Source organism: Strongylocentrotus purpuratus, unplaced genomic scaffold (assembly GCF_000002235.5).
Source record: "Strongylocentrotus purpuratus isolate Spur 01 unplaced genomic scaffold, Spur_5.0 spur5_scaffold_13, whole genome shotgun sequence".
In the NCBI taxonomy this organism is placed as follows: domain Eukaryota; kingdom Metazoa; phylum Echinodermata; class Echinoidea; order Camarodonta; family Strongylocentrotidae; genus Strongylocentrotus; species Strongylocentrotus purpuratus.
The window spans coordinates 11,850,213-11,865,801 of record NW_022145598.1 but is presented as its reverse complement, the minus strand read 5'-3'; the positions used below and the strand labels follow the sequence as shown (position 1 = coordinate 11,865,801).

General features: G+C 38.5%; 3 protein-coding genes and 1 non-coding gene across 4 annotated transcripts; all 4 read left to right on the top strand.

Moving 5' to 3' along the window:
* Positions 1-678: 678 nt before the first annotated feature.
* On the top strand, positions 679-5,519 carry LOC592646 (retinol dehydrogenase 8). Its single transcript, XM_030982914.1, has 5 exons — positions 679-798; positions 1,602-1,874; positions 3,522-3,701; positions 3,900-3,993; positions 4,670-5,519. The coding sequence occupies exons 2-5, from the start codon at positions 1,610-1,612 to the stop codon at positions 4,989-4,991; spliced, it is 861 nt and encodes a 286-aa protein (XP_030838774.1). The 5' UTR covers positions 679-798; positions 1,602-1,609; the 3' UTR covers positions 4,992-5,519.
* A 3,464-nt stretch (positions 5,520-8,983) lies between these two features.
* Positions 8,984-11,746, top strand: LOC592630 (retinol dehydrogenase 8-like). The gene is made up of 4 exons (XM_030983516.1): positions 8,984-9,248; positions 9,820-9,999; positions 10,572-10,665; positions 11,404-11,746. Exons 1-4 carry the CDS (start codon positions 8,984-8,986, stop codon positions 11,744-11,746), a joined length of 882 nt encoding a protein of 293 aa, XP_030839376.1.
* Positions 11,747-12,007: 261 nt separating this feature from the next.
* Positions 12,008-12,089, top strand: TRNAS-UGA. The gene has a single exon. It is a non-coding gene; the product is annotated as a tRNA-Ser (tRNA).
* Positions 12,090-13,403: 1,314 nt separating this feature from the next.
* On the top strand, positions 13,404-15,314 carry LOC105445110 (estradiol 17-beta-dehydrogenase 1-like). Its single transcript, XM_011680205.2, has 3 exons — positions 13,404-13,573; positions 13,914-14,007; positions 14,745-15,314. Exons 1-3 carry the CDS (start codon positions 13,516-13,518, stop codon positions 15,064-15,066), a joined length of 474 nt encoding a protein of 157 aa, XP_011678507.1. The 5' UTR covers positions 13,404-13,515; the 3' UTR covers positions 15,067-15,314.
* The last annotated feature ends 275 nt before the right edge of the window (positions 15,315-15,589 follow it).

The following is a 15,589-nucleotide window of genomic DNA, read 5'->3' as shown; positions in this document are numbered from 1 at the left end:
AATGCAATCTCACCGTATTTGCTGCTCGCCGAAGAAGGAGCCCCACACTGTCCGCTGGATGATTTCTTTCGTAATTTTTAAAACATATTTGTTTTGTGCTTTTGTGCTTTTGTGTTCGAGAATCACGCAATAATTGAGTTACATCACGGTTGCACTCTGAGCATGAGCAGATAAAGGTCATTGCAGAACAAATTGTGAAATACACGAAGACGAAATACTGGATAGTGCTCATGAAAGTTATGTAATCATTATTCATTCGTGCACGAGCAGTGCACTCTATGATACATAATTATATAGGTGGAAGTATTCTTTGAATAGGGGAAACAAAGGCTACTTATGTAGCACCTCCATCGCTACAGGAGTTATTATTTCGAAATGTACAAAGTGGGACCTCTTTATGTTTTGAAGATCTGTGGATATTCGGGGTCATTGCAGCCATGTGCTAACCGTGAACTGGTCTATTGTGAACTAGGAACCGGCCAGGAAAGACCTGAAATCCGAGTGCCCTACTTTTTGAATGCCCTGCCCTATTGCCCCTATTTGAACTATTCAACACACACAGACCGATAGCGGTCAAGGCTTTGGGTAGCATTGTTGTCGAAAATGAGGGTACGGTACGATGTTTATTCTTTATCAATGTGTAATACCTGTTTAACAGAGACCGGCCAATTGCATGCAGCCTACGCTATGAATGGTAGTTGCGTTCATTCGGCCTGTACAGTAATTTACTACATATTTATTTGAACGTGGAAGAAATTGTAGGATTGATCAGTAAAAGAGAAGCCTCCATCATAACAGGTAGGTACATTACATATTACCGTACATAAACAATACCAAATAGGGTTAATAACGAGATTTCATATATACTTTATGTGTGGCAACCAATTGGCCGAATGCGCAGCTCGTAATGTACGCTGTGTATCTCATAGACGTGATAATAAGTACCCGTGCTTCTACCTTACACAAACGTTATAATATGATTTTCCATTGACAATTAAATAGACAATAAATAAGTTCTTTTGAGAAGTCTGTAAAGATATTTGGGTTGCGCAGAATTTTCGTTAGTTTATATATTCCACGGTTTAGCCAGTTGAACATTTTCTGACATTACATGATAGGCTTATGAATTAAAGGCACACTGTCCTAATTGTAGCTACTTGCTCCCTCTATATATAATAGAAAACTTCACCAATCGGTGCCTGTTGGTCCCCTATGATCCTCTTATTCTTATGTTAAATGAGAGCTGAGTTAATGAGATAGCCACCTGTCACAGCGACCTCGCTGGCTCGCAGGTGGTCTAATCCCTTCTAGCTAAAGTAGTAAAGCCTGCCTTTAAAGGATATTGAGAGACTGTTGGTTGCGGAGAATCCTGGGTAGTCTATATTCCGCGGTTTCAGATCGAGAAGCCTGTTGAAAACGTTCTGTCACTAAAACATAAACAATGTCAAGCATTCTTACTTTAATAAGCCTCGTAATGAAAGACTTCATTACGGGAAAATTGTGTATAAAAACAAAAGTTCTATTCCAATGTTTTAAATAAGCCAAATCTATGACTATTTTTTTTTCTTCCCCCCCCCCCCTGGTTATTTCACGAAATTCAGTTTAAAACATGTCTTCTCAAATAGTGCTGATGACCGGCTGCTCATCGGGTATCGGTCTCGCTACAGCTAAACGTCTCGCTCTCGACGCCGAACAGCGATACATCGTCATCGCTACTGTCATAGCTATATCGGAGAAAACTGATCTGGAAGCTGCCGTAGGGGACGCTCTCCAAAAAACAATTTTCATCCAGGAGTTGGACGTCACAAAGGACGATGACATCACAGCTGTAGTGGATGGAACACTAAAAACGCATGGGAAAATCGACATCCTTAGTGAGTGCACTTTTTCTTTGGCTAATATCAGTCTGTCATAGCGTATGGAGCGTATGAATGGTTTTGTAAGAGAGAATAATAAATAAAACAAGAGGGGGGGGGGGGGCAATTCCAAAAATGATGTCATCTTGAGCTAATTTTATTTGCTGTATACAATACCAAAATGATAGAACAGACATCCTTATCCAATACTGATACATTTATTTACCGTTAATGCTAACACTGATAACTCGTCTGTCAACAGATGTAAGTAAATCTTAGTTTATGACCAAAGATCAAAGGGGATCGGTAATGTAATATCCAACATAAGTCGGTTCACGTATAATTCGTGTTCTGTTATAACCGTTTTTGTTAAAGGGATAGTTGATTTATGATGCAGAGGGCGCTACACAAAATATTTGTTTGTAAGATAATGAAAAACTGAGTGTCAAATCTGGAAGAACATAATATTTAAATGACAAAGTCATCTTTGTTTGATCAAAATCGGTTCAGAGACTCTGAAATATAACAATTTATAATACTTGTGTACCGGGCCACCACAAATATTAGATAATTTGAAAAATTCGAAAAAAAACCGTTGAAAAAAACGAAATAACGCCTTTTACGTCGTATTTCAGCCAATGCCGATGTTGGCATTTTTGTTGGCATTTTCGTGTTGCTTATATTACCCACAATTAGCCGGGTTATGTATTGTTATTTTTAATTAAATAATTAATTAACGGTCACCGTTTTTTTTTTTAAGGTGGAGCTAAATTGGTATGATTGTATTGGCTAAATTCCACACATTTTCGGGTCTAAAATTACCTTCATAGCAATTTTAGGTTCTTAAAGTGGCACGTTCCCGCCAGTGTAGTTATCGCTGCTCTAGTCATCGCCATCTTGGTTCCGAAGATCGACTTCTAATTTGCATACAGCTGTCAATCAAAGTACGCGCGGCCTGGCCTGCCTTCGCCAAGCCAGCTGATCGCTGACGATCGCGACGTCACGAAAGTGGGCGGAAACAGCAGCCGAATCTTAGAGCCGAACTGCGATTGGCATTACTTCGGCACATGTATGCGATAATCGGTATTGTCCGGGCATTCGGAACATGCCATCTGCGTAAGAGCCGTATTCTGTTGGTGTCAATAGGCAGCTAGCACCGTCCGCCAGCGGGTACGTATTTTGAACGCCCTCTGGAATACGGGGAACATGCCTCTTTAAAGGGCACTATAAATGTCATAGATAAGAATAAGAGCAATAACCATGCACTTTGAAGGCATTTGCGGTCCGAAAACAGAACTCAACTATCCCTTTAACTATTTTAACATTCTTTCTTTTTTATTTGAACCTCCCTTATTTCCCCCTTATTTGTCCTCTTCTTCTTCATCTTCTCCTTCTTTCCTATTCTCCATTTGTTCATATAACTATCCTAAAGTACTATTCCTTTTGCTTTATATGATCTTTCTATATCCATTTATTCTTTTACTTCTTCTTCTTCATCATCATTTTCTCTTTCATCAAATATCTCTTCTCCTCTTCCGCCTACCCTTCTACATCATCTTCTTTTATTTCCTCTTCTCCTCCTTCCTCTAATATTTTGGCAATGTTGTATTCTTCTTTTTTAATTTACCCTTTCCTTTCTTTTTTCTTCTTCTTCGTCTCTCCAAGTCAATGTGGCTGGGATCGGTGTTGCTGACATTCCTGAACGAGTCCCGCGGGAACAGATCGAGACAATTTTCAGTGTGAATGTATTCGGGGCCATAAGACTCACCCAAGCTGTTCTACCTCGGATGAAACAGAGGAAAGCTGGAAAGATCATCACTATCTCAAGCACAGGTGGAAAATTAGGTCTGAAATACCTCCCAACTTTTTCATCTTAACAATTTCTAGCCTTTGTTCTCGAATAAATGATCTTTCGTCCAGCTCGCAGCTTGTGATTTACACAATTTCTATCGAGGTTTTTCGATTATAACATTTATAACTCCTTTGTATACCATACCCAATTTTTCCAGAACCATCCTGATTATTTTTTTCCTACTTCCGTAGGTTACCCGTATTTGGATATGTACTGCTCCACTAAATTTGCGCTCGAGGGTTTCTTTCAGAGTCTGGCGGTTTCGTTACGCTCATTCAATGTCAGGTAAGGATCCTTGAATATGATGTTTACTTTTGTTAAAGTTGGCAGAAGAAATAGATCATTCTTAAAGGGGTGTAGCATTGCAAATACTGGTTAACGCCATCTACGAATTCTTTTGGACAATAATTGTTAGTAGACGAATGGACTCGCCTAACAGTCAGCGCGCTATAGCGTTCGCGAAACAGACCTAAGTTCTCCTCACGTTTTGGTTTCGCGTATATTGCACGCACGTGAAAACTGCGGTCGCGTTGTCCGTAGTCGTATTTTACCCTCAAAGCGGTAGCCAAGAACATTTTGGTAAGGTCCACAAAGTTAACATAATACGTGGATTGATAAAGAAGACCATTGGGTTCTAATCACCACTTAATGGTCTTTCCAAGGTATGTTGTAATTATGCAAACACCTTCTTTTTCTACCTGAAGTTTCTCCCCTCATTGAACATTTTCACTTCCTTGTCAATGATATCAGTGAAATAATATAGCATTCGAACAATACCAGATTAAAGCCTAACTCACGGCTCGTAGTGTTTACTCATTTATTTTCACTAACGAAATACATTTATTACATACCAATGTCATTCTAATATCCACCATTCTGAATTAAATGGGGATACACTCATCATGATTTTGACACTTCGATAATTATTTTGATTTCCATGTTTGGTTTGACCCCTCCTTAGAGTTTGTTTGGTTGAGCCTGGTGGGACTAATACCGGATTCAGTCTTGTCATTAATAAATCCATCGACGCCAGACTTCAAGACGAGTCCATCGACGACATTGATCGACGTCAGCTTCAATGTTTAAGAGAGACGATTACGAAGAATGAGATTGCGTGGCCAGACGATGTCGCCGATGCGATAACGACGAGGTGTTTGGACGTCGACGAACCCGTCCTCGGACATCTTCTACCGGAGGAGTTACACGATGTCGTTAGGGCAACGGCGGGCGACGTCACTGGAGAAACCGGCCTCGCCATTGTGCAGAATTCAATAGGAAAATAACAATTAGTTGAAATAATGATAATTTAAATTCAAAGTCGGGTAATGGTGCTGAATTTGGAGAAAAGCAAGATAATGGATTCCAAATGAGACTTATTGGCATTAGTTTTGATATGTTTATCATGCTGCGAGGGAAAACGTGGCCGACATTTCCTTGAGATAATATGTAATTTGTTGGAAGGATACACGACTCTGAACGATATGGGGCCATACAATGTTCTCATGGTTCTAGCAGGTGATCTCGTCCTGGATTTGCATGCTGTTTGACAAAGAGGCCAGTTAACTTTCCTTGATTATTTTTTGCTCATTCCCCATTTATCATTTATCAAATCAGTTTTGTAAATATCATCAGTATTCTTTAAAATGGCTATTAAAATAAATATTCGTAAAATTAAATTGAAATTTTCATCAGTATTGTTCTTATTCTCATTGTAAAATGTGATTACATTGTTTAAACAAAATCCTATGTCTAAATTCTATGTCGTGTATATGGATGAATAAAATAAATTGAATTGAAGTTAATTGAATAGTTTTTTATAGCTAGTTTATAAAGAGGAATAGTTCAGAATCTGGCTAATCTAATCTTTCTTTACCAGCGGCCTCTATTTGCTGCAAGCGGATTTTTTTTGCGTGATCCCTGAACTTTTACTCCCGGCTAAAAAAATGTGTTGCACCATCTATATGTACGGATTCGTGGATCACACCATCTTCGGCTTACAGCCGAAGAGAGATCGAGAAATAAAAATCCCACCGTCCGGATTCTGGACTTAGTGAGTGAGAGATAGAGAAAGAGAGGGAGATAGAGAGAGAGAGAGAGAGAGAGAGAGAGAGAAGAAAAATACATTTCTTCACGAGCAAACAAAGCATAGCTGACTGACGGATGATTGCCAAACAAAAGAGCTATAGAAAGTGAGAGAGAGGGGAGCAGAGAAGAAAAAAGGAGAAAAGAGAGGAATATATATAGAGAGAAATGAGAGATGGGGAGCGAAGAAAATGAGAAACAGAGACAAAGAAAAGGAGAGAGAGAGAGAGAGAGAAGATGAAAATAATTTTAAAAAGGCTTCGTAGGCGACGGGGGGCTTAGTGTATGCAGGCGGCCGGATGGGTGTATGTGTGTATGTGGTGCGCGCGCGTGTGTGTGTGTGTGTGTGTGTGATTGTTCAGTTATAATATTCTTCTCCTATCAGTTGATAAATCTCCCTGTCTCGATCTCTCCCTTCTATCTCCCTTTTTTCTATCTCGAATTCCTCATCCACTCCCTGTCCTTTTGTCTTCTGCCCCTTGCTACCCCCTCCCAACAACTAACCCTCTCCAATTATACGAATAATATGAACCCACACTGATCTCTAACTATAACTGTTTATTTTATATGTGTCAGGTTTTCCATATTCCACACGTTTACTCTGCATCCAAGTTCGATCTCTTTGGCAGCAGGCGTGAACCTGTTTATATAATGTATATAGATATATAGATATATAAAGGCGTTATTAGAAAGACATTTGGAGTGAAAAAAAATGAGTCATTAAGTAGACATTGTCATTAGGAGGACAATTTGATGTCCTCTTAACATTGTTCACGTTATATTTCTCATAGAAGGTCATTTTTTAAATATTTATATATATATATATATATATATATATCGATCTCTATATCATTAGAGGGACATTTGGAGTGAAAATGAGTCATTAAGTAGACATTAGGGTTAGGGTTAGGAATTGTATGATGTCCACTTATATGTACCATGTAGGGTTATATAATTATATATATATATATATATATATATATATATATATATATATATATATTGGATAAGGCAGACTAATGGTGCATGGTTGCAACTCCGAGTTTCACGCCTTGCGAGCGATCATCAGGCAACTGGTAGCATGATTACTCTACAATCTACAATACGTTCTAAATAAGGAATACAATACAATACAAAACAATAAGATTTACTCATGGGTGAAGGGGCTATTGTAATTGTTCAGGTACTGCAATGGAATTTTAAACATGGGAGAGGGTATCGCAAAATAGTCTCCACCAAGGTGCTAGAACATAAATATATATATATTTAATTAAGTATAGTCTCTTTTGAAGTTGCAGAGGTAGAATTTGTTTTCATGGCGGCATTTGGAGATGAGTTCTGGTCGTTTGTTCAGGAGTGTCTGTTTCTCGGCGTTGATGATGGCAAGCTTCTCAGTTAGGCACAGGTTGCATCTCTTCGTTTCGCTGGAGTACGCCTGGGCCTTGCTGGAGATCGACCACTCGATGGTGAATGGGGTGCTTTGGTGTTTGAGTTGCCAAATGTGTTTGGAGAGTTCTGTGCTGTTTTTGTGCTTCTCATGTCGGAAGGACTGTAGATGGTTGCCGTACCTCAGCTTGAACGGGGGCTCGGTGAGTCCAATATATTGCTTAGGGCTTTCTGGGCCGGAGACTTTTGCACTGTAGATGATACTGCCGGCCTGGCAGTTTCCTTGTAGGGGGCACACATTCTTTTTCCGGCAGTTGCAGGTTTTCGGCTTGGTGTGGTCGTCCGTGGATGAAACCTGCTTGTTGTGCGCCTTGATGATGCTGGCGACATTCGGCATGCAGCTGTAGCTGACTTTGAGTGTGTTTCTGTTGAATATCTTGTTGAATTTTGATTTCTTTGGGAAGTGCTTATCAACAAGCCTCAGGAACGATCTGCCGATGTTGGTTGCGACGTTTTTGCTGAATGGAGGGTTGAACCAGATATGTTTCGTTTCCGGTTTTGCTTTCTCCTTGTCGGACGCTCCTTCGCGCGTGTAGGTGAGGGTTTCAGCAAATTCACTGGCTTTTAGGGCATCGTTGTAGGCAGGGGAAGCTTCGTTGAAAGTCTCTTCATCGCATGAGATGTCTGCTATTCGGCGGCTTGTTGATGCTGGGAGGTTCTTGATGATGGATAGCTTGTGGGTGTACATTGGGCAGTCGATCATTCGGCTTCCTATATATATATATATATATACACTCTTATGAATATAATCGTTTTTTCGTCTTCTATTTGCATTAAGTGGAGATTAAAGGGTAAAAATATCGCTTACTTATTCACCCTTTTGGTCTAAATACAATGATTTTCCAGTTTTAGTCATTATAAGAAAAAATTGAGAGAAAATGAGAATTAATGTCTTTCATCCTAACGTTGCATCTCAGATAGAGATTGCATTTAACAAATAATATATTTGTAATGCCCATGAATATGATGGGCTTTTTCTTTAATCGAACATATTGAGTGAAATTGCACCGTATGACAAAAATGTTTAAGTGATTTGCAATACCTAATATGTCATCATTCACTGGCTTAATAAGCATATTATCACTTACACCGCAAACGCAATCCAATTATATTTTCCTTTATGAAAAATAAACGTTGTTGTGGATATGTCTCCATATGGGCCCCGGGGACTAAGATCGATTTTCTAAATCAATTACACTCGCATTCCAAGGTCCATTCTGAATTTCATCCACAGCATATAGCAATACGATAAACTGTGTTAGAATGTGCCAAGCGATTGTGTGGGAATATACATGATCACCCTAGAAGCCGCTAAAATAAATGAAACAACCACTGCATAAGGTCACTATTTTACCATAGGATCGGGAAAATATCGACAATATTTAGCAGGTGAGTAGCGTTGTTGAGTTATGTGTGTGTACGCCAGTCAACCAGCAATCGTAATAATACAACGCGCAATGTCTCTGCTTCAAGATTAAATACAATGCAGACGAGTGTTAGGATAATAGTGTACAATTGTGAAGTAGTGACGATTTCGTAGAATTTGTAAATACGTTAAATGATTTTGCATTGCTTTTCTTTAAAATAATGGTGATTTCAGCCATTGCAAAAAAGAAGAAAAAGGTATGAAATATTATTATACATTTAGAAAACTACTAGCGAGTGATGTAAAACATATGAATTTAGTAATAATAAATAATTTATAGTATTTCAGTGTTTCTATAACCCTATATAGGTATTTGCCAAGATGGCGCCTCAAATCGTCCTCATGACCGGTTGTTCGGCCGGAATCGGTCTCGCCATGGTTCAACGTCTCGCTCGAGACCCCGATCAGCGATTCATCATCATTGCCACGGTGATTTCGATGTCGGAGAAGAACGATCTCGAGGACGCGGTCAAGGACGACATTGACAGTAAAGTTTTCATCAAAGAGTTGGACATCACAAACGATCGAAACATCGCTGAGGTGGTCGCAGACGTCATCAACAGTCACGGTCGCATTGATGTATTATGTAAGAAAATAATGATAGCAATGCTGATAATATTTCTAGAGCGCTGATAATCACCACGCAAAGTGCTCAAGCCAAGCTAAGAAGTACCTCTGCTTTAGAGCTTGTCGACCGATTTCGGTACCCACATTATTTAGTCAATATTGGTGAACAATTTAACCTTTAGGAATGTTAACACCACTGTTCCTTGCAAATTCATTGTTATTATAAAATATGCATTATCTTTTTTTCACACCGTCGACAATAATGGTCGAGCATTTTATTTCACTAGAGCAGTTAATAAAGCCATATCAAGATAATGACCTGTAAAAAATTCACGTCAAGCAGGCATTTTAATGTTCTCAAAACATGTGGCACAATAATCATGGCTTTTTCAAAAATTATGGAGCTTGGTAGTTCTAGAGGTTCCGGAGGGGGCTTCCGGGCTCAAGCCCCGAGGCAAAGCACTCCTCCACCGAAACATTTTTAGAGCAGCGCGCCTGGGGCTTGGCAAGGCAGGTGACTTTTAACAACATAACCTTACTTTCAAATATACTCATATTTTCTTTCCACCTTGGATGATTGCTATTCCTAGTTAACATCACTGGAATGAGCTTTGTAGGGATTCCCGAAAGAGTCCCGCGGGAACAGATCGACCGTATCTTCAGTGTGAATGTGACGGGGACTATCAGACTTACCCAGGCAGTCCTTGCCCACATGAAGAAGCGACGATCCGGAAAGTTTATCACCTTTTCAAGCTTGGCAGGTAGAATTGGTAAGTCTTTTCACTGACAATACGAGTAAAACGACAGCTAACCAAACCTTAAATATCTGTCCAGTGAATCCTCAGGAAAATGCTAGACAGGAGGTCAACGAGACCTTTTAGTCATCACTTATTGGGGTTGATATTCATCATGTTTATCTTATTCTTAAGTATTATATGATATGTATTTGTACATTTATTCAAATATGTCATTCAGAGATTTATTTCCAATAAAATGGCCTGTCGGAGGATCCAAACAATTGAATTAAAAAAGAAGGAAAAAAAATCCTCCATTAACACGTTGCTTACATGAACCGGGTGGTTCCTGTGAGTGGTAGACCTACCTGTTCTAAGCCTATGGTTAATGATACACTTCACTAGTCATTAGGTCTAAGTCTTTCTTCGTTTAAGAAACTCGTCCTACGCCCCTCCCCTCTCTCCTTCGCTCTATCTGACTCTCTCCATCACTCCTCTTATAGATAGATTATTGAAGAAACGTTATTATAAACCCCATCTCTTCTCCTCTTTGACCGTAATCGCATTCGAACTTATCTTTCGTTATGTGTTCTATTAATATCTGGCAGGTTTCCCATATTCTGAGTTTTATTGCGCATCGAAATTCGCCATCGAGGGTTTATTCGAGTCACTTGCTGCGGGTCTACGTAGCTTTAACATTAGGTGAACTTATTTTGTTTTGCTTATGAATTGCTTAATTATTTGTGTGTACACTTGTAGTGATAAAACCGTTGACATACGCGCTATTTGGAATTCAATGTCAACGGTATTAAACCAAACGTGATCAATAGCGTAAAATCCCCCAAAATGTGCTTGAAATTGACCGCTAAAGGGGGTTATTTGCATTTGTGGTGACGGCCATACGTGTCACCCTCTGCGGAGGGAGAGTGACTCCACCGGGTTAAAATCAGAACTGTTTCTGTGTGGAAGGCTGAACAAACGTTATGATTATCAACAAATAATATTGAATCCTACCATGAATTTGCAATACAAGTTTATGAATGGGAAAGTGATATCCCTTACAGAAGCAGATTAAAGGAAATTTGTTGGCTCTCTTCCATACTCGTCGGGGTAGATTTGCCACTACTGATTAAATCTGTCCTACATTTACTAAATGTTTTAAATGGTTTCCCTATTCCTTTTGAGAATATTAACAAGTTCGTACAGACAGCCATATTCGCAGGAGACAAACACAAATGTTTAGAGGAACTTTAAAGGGTTAACAAAACGCTTATATAAAAATATCAGGAGCTTGACGACTCCATACCTCAGGCAACTTGGTGCTGATCAGGCTTTTTTTTTTTGGGGGGGGGGGATCTAACCAACCTTTGAAAATAATCATACGATTCCCATTTTAGTTCGAACACCATCTATAACCAGGGATAATGTCTTTATTCACAGAGTCTGCTTGATCGAACCAAAGGAGGTCAACACAGGCCTTTGGGACGGAATGAAACAAGACATGGAATTATTGGCAAACGATGAAACTACCTCGGACGTTGATCGCCGTCAACTACGTATTACCCTGGCTCGATCACGTGAGGGCGCTGCTCTAACTGTAAACGACGTCGTAGATTCTGTGATGACGAATTGCTTGGACGTCGATAAACCAGTGCTCAGACACCTGATCGCTGGAGAAACAAATGATCTTATTCAGAAAACTGCTTTGGACTTGACTGGAGAAGCTGGTATTGATGCTTTAGGTTTCAAGAATCTCCGCGACCATAGCAATAATTCCAAATAATCCTTTGAAATGTATTCACCGATTTTGAGAGATGAACACGGAAGTCAGCCGCAATTACTTGGGCTATTTTCGTAATGTAACAACATTTAATACACAGGTCTTTGTGAAGTGCCTCAATACAAATTATTTAATTCACCTGATAAGAAAAGTAGTATTTCAATAGACAAAATTCGAACTGCATACAGTTAACGGTCCAGTTGAGAATACTATGACAGGTTGATTTTATCAAGAAGCAGAAAAAGACTCTTATGTAATAGTAGAGCTGTGATGGCCGAGTGGTTAAGGCGTTGGACCTGAAATCCAATGAGATCTTCCCGCGTAGGTTCGAACCCTACTCGCAGCGTGTTCTGGTTACCTTTTACTTTTATCTCTGTCAATGTCATGTTGGTAAATATTTCTTTTTACAATGAATGCTATTGTAAGATAATATTTTTTGGATGTGATAATTGCATTGTATTTTGATAATAAATTGCGTTCACCAAGTATCATATATAGATTCATTACAGGTTTTGTTGTTCTAATGATTTACAAAAAACCCTAATTTGACATTTGTTTGAACAAAACAATCCAATGTAACATTATGTTGACAGTGCAGTACAGGCTAATTTGGTGCAATATAGTCCATACTGATTAAATGAAAAAGTACAAATTTTATTTAAATATGGTTGTCCTCTTTTACGTAGAGCTGTGATGGCCGAGTGGTTAAGGCGTTGGACTTGAAATCCAATGGGATCTTCCCGCTCTTGGCAGAACTGTTTTCATCGAGAAGCTTGACGTCACAAAGGATGAGGAAATCGCAACGGTGGTGAATGGCGCCCTCAAAAAGTATGGCAGGATCGACGTACTTCGTAAGTATTTCTGAGATTTTCAGGCGGTTTATAACATCGCTTAGCTTGAAATGTGCACCGAGTGATGACCTGACATTATTTTTCTCTGGCGTATTGTGTTTTTTTTTGGTCAAATAAAGGAGTTCACCAATAATCGAGGGCACTTTAGCTTGAATTCGGATAACTTGCATAAAAGCAGTAAATATGTTGATCTTGTGTATCTCCCCGTTTTCTCCTTCTATTCATCCCTGCCCTCTACGGCTCTATTTGAGAGGTTTGCTCGCTATTTATAAGGTCCGGTATTCTTAATATGGAACGCTATTCATATTGTCTCGCGTTATGAAAAGCGGTTCTTACAGATAGCGAGTTTTACCCTCATTTGATGCCATAAAAATAGGTTTTTAAATTATTTACTTCTTTTAATCAATATGTAATTATATACGTGAAAGTCTAAGTTATGACCCAGATATTATTCCAGAATTGAGAGAATAGTTTGACGTAAGACATATATAAATGTGTTATGCAAGCTCAAATTTTGATTAATCTATTATATGAATTGAGAATCATTGAGATGTGCTTATTTATACTGCAATTGTATTGTATAATTTTTTATTTTATAATTATGTATGTCTATAATTTCTGTAAAATGTGGAACAATAACAAACTTGACAACTTGAAGCTTGAAACTTAATAGTTGATTCTTGCTATTTGATTAATCAAGAACTGTGTCCTATTACTGATTCCCAATATCTCTTTTGGGAATGGGCTATTAATGAGCTTTAACTGAGGACAATAGTCCCCCATAATTTTTGTTTAATTCTCAGTAAACGTAGCTGGGAAAGTTATGTCTGGAATTCCCGAATACGTCACACGGGAACGTATGGAGCAGATCTTCAACGTGAATGTATTCGGGGCAATACTTCTCAGGCCGTTTTACCTCATATGAAAACGACGAAAACTGGAAAAATAATTATAGTTTCGAGCGCATGGGGAAAAATGGGTAAAGTAAACTCTATTTGCTTTATGAGTTTTAACACACGCTCTGCATACACTTTTCCATTCTCTCTCTCTCTCTCTCTCTATCTCTCTTACCTTTAAGTTTTGTTGGTTATGTTGTATTTTTCTATCAAAGTACTTACCAGCTAACGTATTTTTGCCACGTGGAGCTAACCTTAGAAGGTGAAGTTCATTTGATCAAATTGCAATGTACTGTCTTGGCCTGTGAATGTGTATATTGTAAGCAAATTCATTGAAACCAACAAACAAATAAAACAACAGCAACAGCAACAACTGTTATAGTTCACATCCTATTGATTTTCACCTCTCTCTACCTGTTTTAGCTTCGCCATATGCGGAGATCTACTGCTCTGCTAAATTTGCAATTGAGGGGTATTTCGAGGGTCTAGCGGCGGCGTTACGTTCATTTAACATCAGGTGAGGTCTGTGTAATTTATTCATAGATTAATAAGAACAAATGAAATACTGCGGGAAATAATCCTTATTTCATCTACATCGCAATCAGATAAAAGGAACAGGATCGCAAATACCTTCAGACACAAACCTACAGCAGTTTCAATAGTCTTGTCCGTCACCTTAAAACAAGTATATACACTTTTATACAACATAACAGGAACAGATTAAGTAATCTGAACATGATTTCTATGGGGGATATATGGTATATACAATTCGGTTACGAATTTGCCTTTAAGTACATTTCTTGAAGGTCTTTGCAATCGTTACATCGTTACCATAACACCTTCGACAACAGATTGACGAGTCCCTTTTAGGCTTTTACATGGTAAACACTTTTTTTCTGTAGAAATCATCAAAAATATGAATTTGTAATAATTATGATATACATTATTAAGAGATTATGAGTATTTTGTATGTGATATTCTGAAATCAATCTCAATAGGTTGAAGTTATTATTATGTATTGTGAACGTATTATGAAAAATCTTTATTCTTTGACAAAAATTGACTATTTGTATTATCAATTTGTTTTATCTATAGAATATCTAAACATTTGATGAGTTGTGAGGGAATGATGTCATTAAATAATGATTGAGTAGTGGTTGTTAAGAATTTCCCTTTTGTTTCCATAACAATTGTCCGAATTTCCTAAAACTGTTCATTCTTCGTGAACTTCCAAGGTTTTACCTTTTGTTCTAGAGTTTGTCTGGTAGAGCCCGGTAAGGTAAACACCGGCTTCGTTGACCCATTCCACGTCGGACTTGTCTCAGGAGCCCAAGACGACACCGTAGACGACATCGATCGTCGTCAACTCCGTTATCTGAATGACCACGTCAAGGCAGCGCCAGGTGTCACGCCCGACGCGGTCGCCGAAGCGATAACGACACGGTGTCTTGACGTCGACGAGCCCGTTTTTCGACATCTTCTACCCGTTGAAGTTCTTGATGAGGTCCCAACCGCAGCGGCTGACATCACCGGCGAGACCGTCATCGGCATCTTGAGAAAGTCTATTGAAAATTAAGCTTAAAGGGATCCGGTAACTTTGTCTTATATTCTAAATATGACATGTAACAGCTTAAAAATGAGGACCTAATTTGTATGCCACATGTTTGTGTAGTCCCATACACATATTTCTGTGTTTAGTGTTTGTTACTGTTACCAAGACAATTCTTATCACTTTATGATACCGCATTCTGTCTGCCTGGTAGTACAAAATGGCACGAAGAAGAGTAATTATTTAAATCCATCATTGTCCAAAGGTTTAATCATGTAAAATATAAAAAAAAATTATGTTTACTCAATGCTACTCATGTTAACAATGCCATGATTATAAAATCAGATAAAATATTGCATAATACATGATACACTTGTTTACTTGTTTTTTATGAATAATATTAAGCATCGGTAGGAATGAGAGGTTTTGCTTTGTAATTCTATTCTTTAAGTAAGCCAGGTGCGTGCTCTTTGTATTAATTTGTCTTCTTGATGAAAGTTGTTTTAATTTTTTTTTATCTCCGATTGTCTCTTGTCATGTTATGTAATCT